General features: G+C 51.7%; 7 protein-coding genes across 7 annotated transcripts; 3 read left to right on the plus strand and 4 right to left on the minus strand.

The window, feature by feature from the left end:
• Window positions 1-454: 454 nt before the first annotated feature.
• GMORB2_4137 (uncharacterized protein) lies at window positions 455-1507 on the minus strand (the record flags this gene model as incomplete). Its single annotated transcript, XM_035466112.1, has 3 exons — window positions 455-704; window positions 785-1352; window positions 1435-1507. 3 exons carry the CDS (start codon window positions 1505-1507, stop codon window positions 455-457), a joined length of 891 nt encoding a protein of 296 aa, XP_035323949.1.
• Window positions 1508-2040: 533 nt separating this feature from the next.
• Window positions 2041-4081, plus strand: GMORB2_4138 (polycomb protein EED; the record flags this gene model as incomplete). Its single annotated transcript, XM_035466113.1, has 8 exons — window positions 2041-2053; window positions 2240-2316; window positions 2380-2433; window positions 2517-2642; window positions 2794-2955; window positions 3025-3084; window positions 3144-3244; window positions 3307-4081. 8 exons carry the CDS (start codon window positions 2041-2043, stop codon window positions 4079-4081), a joined length of 1368 nt encoding a protein of 455 aa, XP_035323950.1.
• Window positions 4082-4177: 96 nt separating this feature from the next.
• GMORB2_4139 (RNA polymerase I specific initiation factor) lies at window positions 4178-5434 on the minus strand (the record flags this gene model as incomplete). Its single annotated transcript, XM_035466114.1, has 1 exon — window positions 4178-5434. The coding sequence occupies one exon, from the start codon at window positions 5432-5434 to the stop codon at window positions 4178-4180; it is 1257 nt and encodes a 418-aa protein (XP_035323951.1).
• Window positions 5435-6031: 597 nt separating this feature from the next.
• Window positions 6032-6867, minus strand: GMORB2_4140 (NADH dehydrogenase (ubiquinone) 1 alpha subcomplex subunit 5; the record flags this gene model as incomplete). The annotated part of the gene is made up of 3 exons (XM_035466115.1): window positions 6032-6095; window positions 6160-6264; window positions 6326-6867. 3 exons carry the CDS (start codon window positions 6865-6867, stop codon window positions 6032-6034), a joined length of 711 nt encoding a protein of 236 aa, XP_035323952.1.
• Window positions 6868-10772: 3905 nt separating this feature from the next.
• Window positions 10773-12125, minus strand: GMORB2_4141 (Bin/amphiphysin/Rvs domain for vesicular trafficking; the record flags this gene model as incomplete). Its single annotated transcript, XM_035466116.1, has 5 exons — window positions 10773-10934; window positions 11022-11619; window positions 11704-11786; window positions 11884-11968; window positions 12082-12125. 5 exons carry the CDS (start codon window positions 12123-12125, stop codon window positions 10773-10775), a joined length of 972 nt encoding a protein of 323 aa, XP_035323953.1.
• A 2186-nt stretch (window positions 12126-14311) lies between these two features.
• On the plus strand, window positions 14312-15304 carry GMORB2_4142 (Pyrroline-5-carboxylate reductase; the record flags this gene model as incomplete). The annotated part of the gene is made up of 2 exons (XM_035466117.1): window positions 14312-14356; window positions 14432-15304. The coding sequence occupies 2 exons, from the start codon at window positions 14312-14314 to the stop codon at window positions 15302-15304; spliced, it is 918 nt and encodes a 305-aa protein (XP_035323954.1).
• A 524-nt stretch (window positions 15305-15828) lies between these two features.
• Window positions 15829-16221, plus strand: GMORB2_4143 (V-type H+-transporting ATPase subunit e; the record flags this gene model as incomplete). Its single annotated transcript, XM_035466118.1, has 3 exons — window positions 15829-15839; window positions 15925-16008; window positions 16092-16221. The coding sequence occupies 3 exons, from the start codon at window positions 15829-15831 to the stop codon at window positions 16219-16221; spliced, it is 225 nt and encodes a 74-aa protein (XP_035323955.1).
• Between the last annotated feature and the right edge of the window lie 63 nt (window positions 16222-16284).

Here is a 16284-nt window from a genome sequence, read left to right on the forward strand (position 1 = left end):
CATACTTGGAAAAGTCGAAAAATTAGGAAGAAGGAAAAATACAGGGTAGCCACAACCCAAACTGCACGTATGATCTACAGTACAGGGCGGAATCAACGCTCCGGCTCTCGTCCTATACATACGAGTATACGAATACAGATGCTAGAGCGATATCTGAAAAGGCAATAACCACAGAGTCTCAGGGTTCGGGATTGAAAAACGCCGCTTCTCATTGACGGATAAGGATAATGGTAAAAGACAACAATACTCCATCAAACAAAACGCACGAGACACAAGACACGATTGCCTTCTCCCCCGCCGAAGTAGGCTCACTAGTAGTAATTCGTACAAGCAAAGAAAGGTATAAAAACACACATTTGAAACACTCCAAGTCCTCTCAAGTGGACAAGGTAAGGCCTATGGTATCAAGGCTGTCTCTGCGGCCTGGTCAGTATAGCCTTTCGACCCTTTGCTTTCAGCTTATGAAGCAGAGGCATCCGAGGCCGAGGTAGAATACGAAGAGGGGGTAGATGGCAATGCCGACCCTGTTCTTGACGACACCGCTACCACCGAGGATACTGGCACCAGCAGCCAGCGCCCAGCAAACGAGCAGAAGATAGACGGGTATCCTAGCGATCCAGTGGAGTCCCAAGGCAGACAGGAGGGCCGCAATGACGAGAGGAAACAGCGTATACCCGATTATGCAAACGCTCTGCGCGAAGGAGCTGGAAGAAAAATATGTCAGCATTCCATTCGGCGGGACTGAAGAGAAGTGGAGAGTGAAGATGATCCCGTATATGCTTACATGTTACCACCCAACAACTTGATTTGGAGCGTGACGAGAGCCTCGCCGAGCCAGATGGTGGCAAATACCCCGCTGAAAACCTCGTCCTTTTGCTCGGCGTGAGGGAAGCTGAGGAGCAGACTCAGGAGGAGGCAGAAGATGAGGGGGCCCCAGAGGTCCCAGTCACGAAGGCCGGGGGTCATGTTGCTCTGGAGAAGGGCTTCGGTGTCCATGACGCGACTGGCCAGACCGGTCAGCTCCTCCCTGGTACCAGAGATTCCCGCCCCGCGAATATTCGAGTAGGCGCCACGGAGGCCGCCATCACCGTCAAACATGGTGCCGCCGAGGAGGTACTTAGGGTAGAGCACTTCGCGCAGCTTGGCCCACACAGCTAGCAGGTCGCGCCTTAACGTCTCCCACACCGTCTCATCAATGGTATTCTGCGGGGCGCTTCGGTCTTCACCCGGGAATCTCGACGTCAGACCTTCGTCGAGGGGTCGCGACACCGACGACGCTGAGCCAATGTTGCCGGACAACGGTTGGCGGGATGACTGCGGCTCCAGGGGGTCATCAAAGTCGTTGACATCGGCTGTCCATACAAATCAGTTATCTCTTTTCTCCCCTTTCATCCATGTTCTAGACGACAGCCCGCCTTCCTCTGCGACACTCACCATCATCGGGGTCAATCATGTCGTCGTCGTCAAGAGACGGTCGGTTGTAGTTGCCCATGGTGTTGGCGGCCATGACGTACGAAATCGAATTGCGCAAGTGTTGGAGCAAGTTGCAGTGAATGCACTGATATTTACAGCGATGTAGATCTTTTGATGCCGGCTGCTCGTGATGCGATGTTGATTGAGCGTCTGCAGAGGGCAAGTAGGAGGGGATGTCGCGGCTTGGTTTGGTTGAGGCGTAACTGACGTTTCGTGCATCGACTTGCCGCTCACCTATTCTCCCAATCTTTCCACGTTTCCATTAGTCTACAGGGGTGGATGAATAAGTGGCCCAAGCTCAAGGGGGTTGCCAGCAGGGTTACCAGTGTCAATCTGCCAACTCCATACTGTAATTCGCACTGTATCGTCGGGAGCATCAAACGTGGTCTCTTGCACGCGGTACGGATCAAGAACATACAGGCACGTGTCACAGCCGATCCATCCCGAATCTCTCGTTTTATTTCTTCCCTCCATAGCCACTCTAACTTTCCATACTCTAATGTGAGAAATGGGCCCACGCTACCCCCCCGAAGAACGAGCATTCGAGCTGCCTGAGAGCGTATTGACATGGAGCCTGGAGGTAAGTTTCTCCTCTTTGATGTTTATGGCAGTTATTTGTACTGAAATACAAACATCTAATATATGATATGAAAACAGGATGACTGCAAGTTGCTAGAAAACGGCGACACCGTCTCAGGTATTGATTTACTTCTCATTTTGCCTCTCCCTCGACACGGCAACTAACCCAGATCTTATGACGAGACAGAGTTCTTTTCCATCAGATTCTGTCCCTACCAGTCTTCGAACGCGCCCCAGGTCTTTGCAGCTGTCAGCAAGAAACATGTGAGGACTTACAGAGCTTATCGACGTCCTTTCTTCACCAAATCTAATCATTTCACGTCATAGGCTGTTGTATGCAAGATAGCACGAGACCCCGGTAACAGGGAAGTCTTCGACACTGTAAGGCTTATAAGAGATGACGACGTAGGAACCCCTCATAGATCTCTACATTGGAGAGTAACGGTGGCTGACGCTTTATCTAGAATGAATCAACTAATTGCTGCTGCACCTGGGCTTGGAGTACCGAGACAAATACTGCGTATCTCTGTATAGGAGGAGTTGACGGCATTGTCAAAATCTACAACGTTATAACTGGACAGTTAGTCGAGGTATGCCCTCTATTTTCCCAACTCTCTCTCTTCTTATCTATGCTCGGCTAATGTGTCTTGTGTGCGCGTGTCAAGAGCTTCATCGGCCATGGAGGAGTTAGTAATTTCTGTGATCGACTGTACAGTGGCCGTTCTTACTAAAGAAGAACAGGGAATTAACGACTTGTCGACTTCTCCGGACGACCCGTCGATAATTGCATCGGCATCTGACGACACAACCGTGCGCATATGGAGCCTCGACCCCGTGCACAAGGAGCAACCTTGCCTCTGTATTCTCGCGGGCGAGGGCCACATCGCCGAAGTTTTGAGCGCGGTATGGTGGCCAATGTTATGGTATTTTGCTCCCTCAGTTCGGAAACACAGCTCATGTCTTCTACTATAGAGCATCCACGATACGGGAAGATACGCAGTCTCGGGAGGACACGATCATCGTATAAACTTTGTAGGTCTGCTCTCTTTCTGTCTACATTCACAACGGTCTAGTCATTGACATAATCACAGTGGGTGCTCCCAGAGTTCCCAAATGAGCCTGTCGAGAGTCCTATTCAGGTACATTACCCTCACTTCTCGACCTCGGCGATCCATGGAGGGATCGTGGATTGGTAAGCCATTTTACTCATGCTCATACCACCCCTACATTTCATCGGACTGACTACCTCGCCAGCGTGGCCTTTTATGGCGACCAAATACTTTCCAAGGCCAACCGGGACAACATCATCATCCTCTGGGAGATTGTAGGCTTCTCATCACAGGACCCAATACCATCCCACGATGTGGCCCCCCTGCCGCAAATCCCACAACCCAACGATTATGGTGCAAGCCAGTTCACCCGATCGGCTTTCATCCCGGCAACATCTCCTCGGTTCCCCCTTCAATATGACAGGAGGCTTCAGTTTCACACCCCGAGGTGCGACGAGTATTTCTTTCTGCGGTTTGAGCTGTACTTCCAGCCTGGCCAGCACCCAATCCTGACATTCTGCAACCGCACCGGCGAGATCTTCTTCTGGGACCTGGAACGGGTGCGGGAGTACGGTAACATTATGAATGCGCTCAGGAGCCCTAGCCGCGACATGACCAAGCCTATTCGACTCCCAAGCTGGATAGGGCGCATCAGACCGAGGGTGAATAGCAAGCCGCGGGGTGCGAGTGTTGGTAAAGGGTCGCGGGCTTCGAGTCAGACGCCCGAGGTTGAGGATAGGAGGAACGTATACGATATCGCGGATTTGGATCCGAAGGATGTCGCGGATTGGAATGCCAAGTATGGTGTCATGGACAGGGATCACGCCCTCGAACCTCACTATAAGGTTGAAGTCAAGTTTAAGAAAAACACCCCCTTCCTTGGAAGACAGGCATCTTGGAGCCCCGGGGGTGAATGGTGCACTGTGGCCGGTAGTGGAAACGCAGTCCACATGCTCAAGAGGTGGAGTAGCAGTGCATGAAGATAGTATGGAAAGAAGAAGAAGAAGAAGAGGAAGAAAACGTTAGGTCGGTGTTGTGTTTTGTTTTGTTTTGTTTTCATTGCATATGCTGTTGAATCATGGCTCCCGTATTGGAAGGGATGAGTACAAGGGCACCTCGGGAAAGCTGTTTTCATCGTCGCCGGCACCCAGGAACGCCATAGTCGGCCTGTCAAGTTCCCCCCCCAGTTTGATGACTTTGTCCAGGTAAGCTCTAGCCGCATCCAGCTGTGCCTGTCGCGTATCCTGCGCTTGTCGTAGGGCAAAGGGCGATGCCGGGACAACAGGCACAACTAGGTCAGCCACGTACATGGAGACGGTGGCGCGGAGCCCGAAGAAGGCACGAGTCTTGGAGAAGGGCTGTTCTTTTATGAGGCTGTCCATCCTCGCGGCAATGTCCCTCATAGCTGTGAGTGACTTTTTGCGCGCGTCATCTCTCAGGTCATCCAGCCTTGCTTCGCGACGCTTCTGCAGGTCATACTCCTCCTCATCTTCCTCTTCTTCCTCGCGAGGCGGGAGGGAGTCGTCATCCCAGTTGAGGGCCTCCTCTTCGGCCCGCGCAAGGCCGATCACATGCTCAGCATGGATATTATACACCTCACAGCTGAGAATTGCGAGCCAAAAGTCAATGGCCGACAGATTCTGCGGACGCCTGTGGTCCCATGGGTACTGCTGGATCAGCGTCTCAAAGTACGCCTTGAGCTTGTTCATGTTGGCAGCACGGCCCCATCTTGTCGGCTGCCGTACCTGCGTAGCTTCACCCCCCTCATCGCCCTCTACAGGAGGGGCCGTCTCGCCGCCTCGCATGATAATCTCCGCGCCCAGAGCCCAAAGATTGTAGTGCCGGATGTCGATGGGGCTGCCGTGCGGCTGCAGCTGTAGGACCAGGCCGTACACCCGCGCTGCCTTGGGCACATCACCACGATCGAGAAAATGGTAGATGGACTGGATGAGGGTTTGGACTTGTCTCTCACAACGAGACACTGGCCTCCCACCTTTTTGTCTTCGCCCCCCGTCTTCTTCCTTTGCGGCTTCATCGTTGTTTCCGTCCTCCTCATCCTCAAGGAGGTCCTTGCCATCTCTCCCTAGGCCGCGGTGTGGGAAATTCGCAATTTTCAACGACGGCTCCTTGTCCGTTTCACTGAGGCCTGCTATGGAAAACTGAAGTAGTTGGCCTGGAGAGTAGCTGAAAGGGTTGATGCTGTCGGTGGGGAGGTGGGAAGGAAGTGAGGACGAGGGAACATCGCCTCCTACGGCTGAAGAAGAGCGCTTGCGTTTGGATACCATATCCGATTGTTTTATTTCCTGCTGCGTGCGTTTATTGTGATGTAGCATGGTCTGTTTGCATCATGTTGCGGGATGCTTTGTTGAGGAAGTGATGGTACAAAATGGTGGTCAATATTCAAGAATTGACGGTTGAATTCTCGCCGGTGAGAGGTCTAATTAGCGTCAAATCCGTTCCAGTGTGAGTACTAAGCACACAACGTCTCTTCTGAACACATCATACCGCAAAAGATTCACAACCCCTGGAAGACTGTTGTTTTAAATAATCAAGTTGCATTTTCAATCCAATTGCAATATGTCTGATAATCTCGTGGCAGTGCATTGTGTTGCGAAGACGCATTGACTGAGGCCATACCGTCTCGAATCCTTGGCGGCGCAGATACTCCAGCTACAGACGAATAACAAGTACAGACCAAAGTTTCAATGTTGCATCCAGCTCCAAGATGACACCCGTGAATCCCCAGACAAAAAGAGGTGAGCTTCTCTATAGAAGATGATGCCGCATTAAAAAGCTTGAGAGAGAAAAAAAGCAAAAATTTCTTTAAGAATATATTCTATGATAGGGCCCATCTCTCCGGCGCGTATTGTACAGAAGCGCCCCATCTAGTAGTTTACACCTAAAAAAGCTACCCGTGACTGCGGCCTTCTTCAAGCCTTGCGCTCAAAGTATGTCCACTGGCCTTCAGAAGGCCTTTCCTCGAGGTCCTCCCAGCTGCGCGACGATGAGGTTAGTATTATCTTCCTTGCAAATCTGATCGTGTGTGTATAAAGCTTACACCTTGCTCTGCTCCATGATGTCGAGAAGCTTGAGCTCTCCCTCGGCAACCTGAATGACCTCTTCGATGAGACCAGCGCCAATCTTTTGCTCGATGTCGTGGATCCTATTATACCGTTAATATCCTCCGACCCTGCGAAATGGTTTAGAGGAGGGAGTATTATTACTGGTCGGCCGTCAACTGCGGCTCGTCCTCCCATTCAATCTTCTCGTGGTCCTCGAGGGGTTTCCTCTCAGCCCAAATAACCTGATCGGCGCGCTCAGCGGCCGTGCGGACACCCTCAAGCTCGCCACCCTCGTCAGCCTCGCCGTCCCATTCCTCGGAGCGGTCGTCCTTGGTCTCGTGCCTCGTTCCGACGATAAAGACGCGGTCGCCAAGCTTGACGGTGCGGGCCTCGCTGCCGTCGATGCGTCCGCTGTTGACGCGGAAGTGTTCCCTGTCCTTGCCAACGAGCTCCTTGGCCTTGACAGCCCACTGCTCGTATCCCGGGGGTACGGCAGCCTCAACGATGCCCAGTCGCTTCTTGGTCACTGCCTCGACTGACTGCCGGTACAGTGACGACTCGGGTATCGACTGGAGCCGGTTCAGCGTGGTGCCGTACAGGTACAGGAGGGTCGATCTTGGGGTCGAGTGCGTCCACAGGCCCGTCAGGCCCGTTGGCGTTCCCGGCTCCAGGTAACGCGCGAACAGGCGGAGTGTCGGCCGCATGCTGTGCAATGGTGTTATATGGGTTCGACGTTTTTGTCGGGGATTGAGGGGAGAGAGTGGGAATCTGGGGTTTGGCTCCGGGGGTGGGTTCTACCTCGACCTGGGGAATTGACCTCACTTCACCTTATTGTCAATCCACATTCGATCGCTTCGGATTGGCCAATTTGCCTCATTAGTGTCACATGATGCGTCACATGACCTTTTGGTTCGGGTTGATTCGGTACTACGAGTACATCTCATCCCCCCGGCATGTGTGGGTTACATAAAAACAAAGTAAAAAAAGTAGAAACGCCGGTAATAGAAATAGGAGAGTCAGAAAATAAAACATACAACAGCGAGTATTCGCTGGTCGTCACCCATCCAACTACTAATCCACCGCTCAGGAATCCTGTCACCTGGATGGATGACTTCCAAACCTGGAGGATCGAACTTCTAGCATTAGCACCATCGTAGACCTCTATTTACGCTCCTCTAGTATCCATTAATCGTGACAACCGGTTATTGGGCCCTAGCCATTGACGATACCCACCTTATATAGGTAATAGGGGCCTTACGCCGATTAAACGGGCTATTTGGGGGTTGTATGATGAAGACGTATACCTTGAACGTGTGGACCTTGAGCATGTGGACAATAAGGGCGTGGACTATGATGATTGGGATTATATAGATCACAGACAGGTGATCCGGCTACTGCGCAAGATGGAAAGAGAGTATAATGGGAGCATAGTGGAGAATCGCAAAATGGGGGATGACTGTCATGACGACGTACGGTGGATTGAACGATATGTACATTTGTGCATGATATAAAATGAGTATATTTCGACACGGCTGTCTCTACAAACACCACGTTCTGTAGAGAACTGATTAACTGAACGATGCAACTTGTGAGCCATAAGAGCAACCAAGACGATGGTGGCGCGATGGTGCTGAATTTCAATGTGAGTACGTAGCCTAATGCCAGTCAACGTACATGCAATGGAAACTCGAAGACATCGGGGATGTCTCCGGCGTCCCTACCGGGGGCCTTGCTACGCTCGCACTCGTGCAAGTTGTGTGTCTTCATATTACCACCACGGCCCTGGGCTACAATAACGATAGCATAAAAAAAGGTCGAGTATATAAAAAACATACAAAAGCATTAATCCGTACTATTCGGTAGATATTTGGCCGCCTGTCCCACATTGATAAATAGCGTATCGTCGCACGCGAGCAAGCTCTAGCTAGAGAACAAAGTGTCTCCCTAGAGGCCAAAAATTCTAAACATGCCGCTCAAAAGCGAGGAGAAAAATATCGGTGCACCATAGTAGAGCAACCTATTCCGAGAGGGCTTGTTCTATTGACGGAGATAATCGACACAAGCCCGGACTGCGTTTAGCCTATCGCCTCTTCCCCAGTGGAAGATGTTCTCGATAGAGTTGCTAAGACGTAGGTAGTCCTGAACGGCATGCAAGAGGTAGATGTCGACGAGGCGGACGTGGCATTGATGGCCGTCCATCCACGATACGTACAGACAGGCCCTGGAATTGTCAATTGTTAGGGCCCCGGTGATCGTCTCTACCTCTGGGGGCCTGCGTGATGCTCTCTTAGTATTGACTTGTTCGCTTAGGCGGTTGATTACACAGCAGCATGTTGCTGCCCCCCCTATACATTGATTGGCAGCGCTATACATGTCGCTTCCCGACCCAGACGTGTTGTTAGTCTTGCATTCAATGATAAAGAAGGGGAATAATATGCCATTATTGGTTGCTAATCCGTTGGAACCCTTAGGTTGACAGCCTAGAAACGCCAGTTGGTCGTTTGAGAGTATTTTGCTTCTTTGCGAATAGCCAAACAGCATGTCAGGTATAGGGGTGGCGACTCGGGGGGCGCCAATCTTCCATGGGAAATATGCCCTAGAGAGCTGGGCGCGAGACTGCTTGGTGATTATGTCGCGGTTCCCCTCGATACTTTCCGGGATAAAGTGCGTAGCGACCATGCTCTTAACGTCGCCCTCTGTAGCCCCATCCATCATCTCAACGAAGACGGGGTCATTCATGAGGGACAATATGACTCGTTTGGGTCTAGGCTTGGCCTTCTCTAGCTTCTTTATCTGGTCGACGGTGTTGGAGATGGCAGGCGGGAAAGGGACCTCGCTGAGTGGCCCATGTGGCTCAACTATGATATCATTTTGGTAGAGGACAGACATCCTATACGTATAGGAGCTGATGGCCGACATGGTTGGCAACGATGGAGGCCCAGGAGGCATCTTGGGGATACTCGGAATGTCCGGGGGAAGGGCTTGCAGGAGTAGTTGGAGGAGAAGTCGAATGGTAGGAGGAGGCTTCCGTGAAAGGCGGGACACGTGGGCGTATTGGAATTGAGGAAGGTGAGATAGACCAGTTGCCAATCGCGGGATGGGATTGCTCGTGGCGGTTCTGAGAGATATCATCAACCAGACTTTGGTCACAGACCACGCCAACAGCCTCATTATAGTCGATGGTGCCTATAGACCCTTGGTTGTCGTGGAACATGGACATCTCGTCATGGTCCATGATGGCGGGGATCTCTAGGACATGTGACGTCTCAAAATGCATCTATAGAATGTGTTTTTGACAAGGGCATATATAAATGACAATGAACGATGATCATTACCATCTGGGCTCAAACCCTTTATAGACGTGTGTGGCAGCTCGAGCCCGCGTCATGTACTCGCACGTGCTAATAGTACGTGTAGTCAATATGCAATAGTCATTATGTTTGCTACCTACGGGGACGAGGGGGTTCTAGGTTATTTTACACTGTGGTTGTACCTTCTAATAAATCGACTTTCTCTTGAACTCGTGCTCTACAAATATGTAATAGTGTTATACTTTCCCGGGCTTCCCGCAAACGGGCTTCCCGGTCAAAGCAGAGCCCCTATTGACTAATCCGTCAACAGGTTTGTCGAATACGACGGGTTGCGTGCAAGAGACCATGAGATGAAAGGCAGGAACGTGCAGTAAATAGATGTAGTAACGGGAACCATGGGATATAATAACAGAACTGTTGGAGAAGCCAACCTATAGGCTGGCTAGTCATCGAATCACACAAGATACGGTATGGTTGACTCACCTAGCGGCTCTGGTATCTTGTAATACAATACAGCCCCCTACTTTTCTATACTCACTGTTTTACCGCTTGCCTAGCTATCATTGTCTGTGACTCCCGTTACTGTTTGTCAGAACTTGACATGGCCCGTATTTTCCACTAGCTATGGTCGTATGTGGAGGAAGGTAGTAATGATGCAAGCTATATAGAGCGTCCAGTAGCAGTAGGAGATAAAAAGACAAAAAAGACATACAACAGCGGGTATTCGCTGGTCGTCACCGACCCAACTACTAATCCACCGCTYAGCGGCTTGACTCTGGGGGAGCGGACGGGACCCCGTATTYTCCACTAGCTATGGTCGTATGTGCTTTGTCCTTGGAAAAAACCACTTCATAACCGAAGAGCAAAAGGCGCATGCGTGTGGTTAACGGGGTTGCGGTCCCTTTCATGACTAGGACCCGCTGCGTAGGCACATCTGTACGCCAGTCGGAGCATCGTTAACTTCGAGAAAGACGTCGTCACCCGGTCACAATGCGCGCACCAGCACAGCTATGGAACACGAGTCAAATTAAGCAGCACAAAATATAAACAAGGCAAACATAATGAACATCTTTCCCTCACGTAGTCCCATCTCTCGCATAACAGGTATATAGCCACCACCAGAATTCAAGACACACAACACCGTAAACTAGACAATATTGCAGGCCGACTCCGCAGCTTCCCTCATGGCCCCGCCATGACTGCTGCGGAATGCCTAGCTGCTAACGAGACCATTGACTTAGGAAGCCTCCTCACGGCTCTTGCGGTAGCTAGCCTGGAGAATGGTCAGCCTCGGCAACTCAAGACGCATACTCGGAGGCGTGACCTACTTCTTGTTCGGTCTGAAGACCCTCAACAACGGGGGCAAGCTCGGTGAGAACCTCGTAGGCCTTCTTGTGATACTCAATCTGAGCGGCGACAAGCTCAGAAAGGTTGCGTAGAGGGTCGGGAGTGTCAAGAACCTGGAGAAGCAGTCAGTATACGATATACCAAAGGAAGGGTACGCACGGAGGCGAGAAGTAGATAGAAAAAGGAGGGGTACGACACACGTTTTTCATGACACCAACGGCCTCCTCAGTCTGAGTAACAAACTCATCCTCGGCCTTCTCAATCTCCTCCTGGGCCTCAGGGCTGAGCTCATGCTCTTCGCCGAGCTGGGGCTCCTGGCTATGACCGAGTTTGAAGGTAGTGCCCTTGACGCGAGCCTTGACAGCGTCGAGGTTAAGCCTGGCCCTCTCGACGTTCTTGCGAGCGCGGGTGGCAAAGTTGAGGTTGGTGTTGAGGGTTGTGCTCCATCCAGCGAGGAAGTGGCTCTGGATCTGGGCATCCTGGCCGAGACGGGCCTCGCCGACGCGCTCAGAGGCAAGAGCATACTTCTCCAGGGCGGTAGCCAAGGGATCTTCACCAGTACCAGTGTGGTTCTGGTGGAGCATCTGGCTGCTGGCCAAGCTGGCGCGAGCAATGGCATGGCTCAGGGTCTTGGGCTGCGGCTTGGCAGAGGGAGGGGCGACGAGGGCGGCCTGGGCCTCGGCGGGGGAGGTGGCCGAGGACAGGAGGTTGACCTTCTCGCTGACCGTGCGGCCCAGATCTTGAAAGGTCTCCTTGATGTTAGGGGGGTAGTCGTAGGCTTCGTTGGAGTAGGTTGAGCTTTTCAACACGGTCGTACGTTAGTCAATTGATATCAAGGCGGGAATGTATGCGGTAGGCCACAGGGCGAGTAGAGCTACTTACGTCACAGCCAGCATTTTCTGGTGGGCCCGCTTCAGGGCATCGACGCGCTTCTCGAGGTCGATGTAGTCGGGAGGAAGCTGGGTCTGCGGGAGGCATGCCATGTCAGTACATGTAGACACATGATGTATTCTTCTCTCCGTGGGGAACGGCGAAAACTAAAGGGCTCGAGGCAAGGCAGACCACCTTATCATCTGTCTGGCCAAACTGCTCTTTGGTGTACTGGAAGGTGCGCGACGCAAAAGGCGTGATCTGGGCCCCCAGATCGCTACACAAAAGCCATCAGTCTTCGAGTTTCGAAAAGTGAGCACATGGATCGGCCGCCATAGAATGCGCTGCGCGACCATGGCTTTGCGGGCGGGGAGGGAGGGGGGGCCTCACGAGAGGTTCTTGCCGAAGCTCTTGAAGTCGACGTTGAAATCCATGGTGGGCAAAGCGATGAGGGAGGATCTTGGACAATATGATGGGTTGCAATAGTTTACAGAAGCAGCAGGAAGAATTTCAGAAAGAACAGCGTTTGCAAACAGTTTGGTCCCTTAGGGGGGTTATGGTCAATGGTGTCAGCTTCCAGTGTCCACCGTTGATGTGGGAACGCTGCTGCGAACCGGGGTCCAATTGGAGTAGGCCGAGTGTGGGACACTTGGTTATGCGATACGTACCTTTTCATCCTGTCGCTTGCATTGCACTGCTTGCTCCAGCTGTGTTAGAGTGGCTCATCAATCCTGGCTTCTCCTCACTCTTCCAGTAGCCAGCTATCAGTACTAGTACGGGCCGAGCAAGTACATGTACCTGCCCGTACTGTCTGAGGCGGCAACCTGAGGTTTACGGCCCCTCACTGCTCAGGATGCACCAAGAATGGAAAGCCCAAAACTACAAAGCCCCCCTGGTCATAGACATATCGTATCACGGCTGTCATGCATCATTGCCCTGTGCGCGTCATCATCAGTGCCCTGGGGATCCAATACTCACATTGACCCTCCCCTCAGTTGTGTTCCTTTCGGTAGGAGAGTGTGCATTAGATGGAGATGGTTCCTGTCGCCAGGATCGAAATCTTTGATCTTGTTACAGACTGGACTCCGACGGAAAAAGTCTAACGGTCGCCAACATATACTGCTAAGAAGCAAGACGAGCTTCGCGTCTGTGCACGCCGTTTTCCACATCTCACTCGATTTTGCCATTGTCTCAGACAAGATCCTCTCCCCGACAACTCGGCAAGCATCGTCTGAAGTCTTGGCCGTTACCGCATCCACGATCTTGTATGAACCGTACTCGTCCGTCACGTGCCTATTATGGGGATAATCCGTGAGGTAGCTTTGTATGATTAGAAGAAGGATTGACAAAGGCCTACGAGCAGTAATCAGCTTTTGGATTTGCTTCTTCAATAGTGGAAGAGTATATATACCCCAGCCATCAAAGTTAATACCAACCATAACACCGAATTGACCAGTAGCCAACTCTTTTTCATTACATCTCTACATGTCTCGCCGTAGGCATTGGGAAGATTCCTTCCAAAGACGTCAACTACCTCTCATAGCCCAAGCAATACGACGTATGACTAGAGGCACAAGAACAATAATTCAGAACCGAATAGATCAGACTCTAGAAGAGCTGCTAGAGGTAGAATCGAGAGTGCCGTAGTAGTACACAAAAGAGAGGAAAGGTAGGGGCCAAAGGAGCGAGGGCAAAAATAAAAGGCCCTTAACAGTTCTAGTTGAGGCACGGCTATGAGCTTAGATTGTAGCCACCAAACTGGTAAATGCATCACGGGATATTGTTACGATACTCGTACGTGCGAGTCAGCGCCGCGCATAATCAGAGCGGAGTAAAGCTGCATGATGAAGACTGGAAGTTGATGACTACGTTGTTTTACATGTATTAGCACTGTAGGAGTATTTGCAAGCATGTCAACAGGTAGCTTTGTAATTATCCCATTATCAAGCTTCTCTCCCTCTCCCTCTCTCTGTCTTATTTGACACCCTCTTGGCATCTTCTCTCTCGTGACATCTTCTGAGATTGAAGAAACCTTTTTCACCTCGTCTCGGTCTTGCTGAAAGAGCTTGGACATGGATTCTTTGTCTGTATCATGTATCAGATTTGATACAATAATGTACATATATATATATGTATACCCTTGTGTCTTTGCATCAAGGGTTGATGGATGAATATTTATGAGGTGGAGCTGAATGACTGAAGCGTTTTTAATGATCTTGCTCACGAGGGTATTGCGGATCAGTGACGCAGTATTACGGTTTACCTGCTCCGTACTCTTGTATGAGTATGAGCGAATAGCGGGGTGTGCTATCAACCGCTCTTTTTCGGGCAGGACTGAAATCCGGTCCACCTCGAAATCTGCGATTCGTAGATAATAACATTCCCACTGTCACAAAGAGGAGAGAAGTACACGTGATTGTCATGCGAGAGAGCTGCTAGTAGTACAGAGTACGACGGCTACTTGAAGGATGGCCTCTACCTGAAGATACCAGTTCCATCAGTCTACAAGTTTTCTATCAATCAAGAGGAGCATGCCAGGCAGGCGAGCGTCGCATCCAGTCATTCCCAACCAGATCATCTCATTCACATAACCAATCGCCTTGTACATTGCCAAGCAACAATGGCTCCCACACTTCTCTTTGCTGGCCTGGGAAACATGGGCAGGGTGAGTCTTTGCTTACAAAGAAGACGATGGTCGTTTTGAGCCCCGCCTCTGGCTGATGAGTGCGCTTTCACACAGGCCATGTCCAAGAACCTTGTTGAGAAAGGCAACCTCTCTGGACCTCTCCTCGTGTACAACCGCTCCACTAAGAGGGCCACCGACCTGAGTGCCGCTCTTGCGCCTGGCAAGACCAAGGTAGTCGAGTCTCTTCCCGAGGGCGTTGCAGACGCCGACATCATCTTCTCATGTCTAGCCAACGACCAGGCCGTGCAGGACTACATCGGCCAGGCCGCCAAGGGTGATATCAAGGGCAAGCTGTTCGTCGAGTGCTCAACCATCCACCCCGACGTGACCGAGGAGGTGGCCAGGACGATTCTGGCTGCGGGGGCCGAGTTCGTGGCCGCTCCCGTTTTCGGCGCCCCCTCTGCCGCCGACGCAGGCCAGCTGATCATCCTGCTGGCCGGCCCGGCCGCCAGCGTCGAAAAGGTCAGGCCCTACTGCAAGGGCGTCATGGGCAAGGCCGAGATCGACCTGAGCGACCAGCCCTACGGAAAGGCCACTACCATTAAGGTCCTGGGAAACGGCATGATCCTGGGCATGGTCGAGCAGGTCGCCGAAGCCCACGTCGCCGCCGAAAAGTCCGGCATTCACCACGATATCATCCACAACCTCATACAGGGCCTCTTTGGCGGCCCCGGTGGCGCATACAGTGACCGTATGCGCACCGGCGACTACTACACCAGGGACGAGCCTCTGTTCGGCGTCGACCTCGCCCGCAAGGATGCCCGCCACGCCAAGAGTATCGCCGCCGCGGCCGGCACCACGCTGCCTATCTGCGAGATCGCTGACGGTCATCTCGCCAAGGTCAAGGAGTACTGCGGTTCCAAGGGTGACATTGCCGGAATCTATGGTATCGTCAGGATGGAGGCCGGTCTACCATTCAAGAACTAGAAGCAGTGAAAAGGAGGGAAGAATTAAATATTTGAAAGCTTTAATAGTAATGCTTGTATCCGTAGTCTGTTGTGTGTTATACGGGGCATTGTAGCCATTCAAGATTGGGTTGGATGAAAACAACCACCAGCACCGAACAATAACAAGTCATGCATAACACAAAACAAAACAGATCTAAAAAGAGGTAGAAGGATATTTTAGTTATTTTTTGTCCATGAAGAACAGTCCAAACACCGTTCAGACCTAATGACTGGTAGCTAAATGAGACGTAACAGTTGGAGGTATTGGCAAGCCAGCGGACGCTATGACTAAGCCAAATCCCGAGCCATCAGCCAAGGTCGTTGCACCCTTAAGCACCAATTTGCCCCATTGGATACGGGGGATCTCAGTTGATTGAGGCTTTGCCATCCAACTCCCCGAACCAAAACTCTCTCCTTCCTGAATTGTGCTCCGCCGACGGAACCGACAACTTCTCGAATTCGGAACGCTTCAAAAAGAAGAAGAGAACAGCGGAATCAGCTAAAATGGCTCAGGCGTAAGATCCCCCCCTCCCTTGCCGACCTGCTTGCTGTCTTCCTGATGACCATAATTGATTGATCAATACTGATGCCCTTTCGCAGGTACGCCATCTGGATCGGCCTGGTCATTATCGGCGCTCTGTGCGCCGCGTCCTGGTTCCTGTCCCCCAAGGGCGAGAACCAAGTGTATGTTACTCCCACCTGACTATTGAATGAATGCAGCGGCAAAGGGACCAGAAGGATGTGCGAATGCTGACACACAACCACAGCCTCTGGCGATCGTCCCTCATCCTCGCCATCGTCAGCTGCTACCTAATGTGGGCTATTGCTTTTCTTGCCCAACTAAACCCCCTCATCGCCCCCCGGCGGACCGACCTCCGAGAGCAATACCTGGAATAGATAGTACGAAGGGCGGATGGGCAGACCCTGTGCGAGACGAGACAAATGGAGAAGGGGAAGGAG

This window comes from Geosmithia morbida (assembly GCF_012550715.1).
Source record: "Geosmithia morbida isolate 1262 chromosome Unknown scaffold_2, whole genome shotgun sequence".
Classification (NCBI taxonomy): Eukaryota; Fungi; Ascomycota; class Sordariomycetes; order Hypocreales; family Bionectriaceae; genus Geosmithia; species Geosmithia morbida.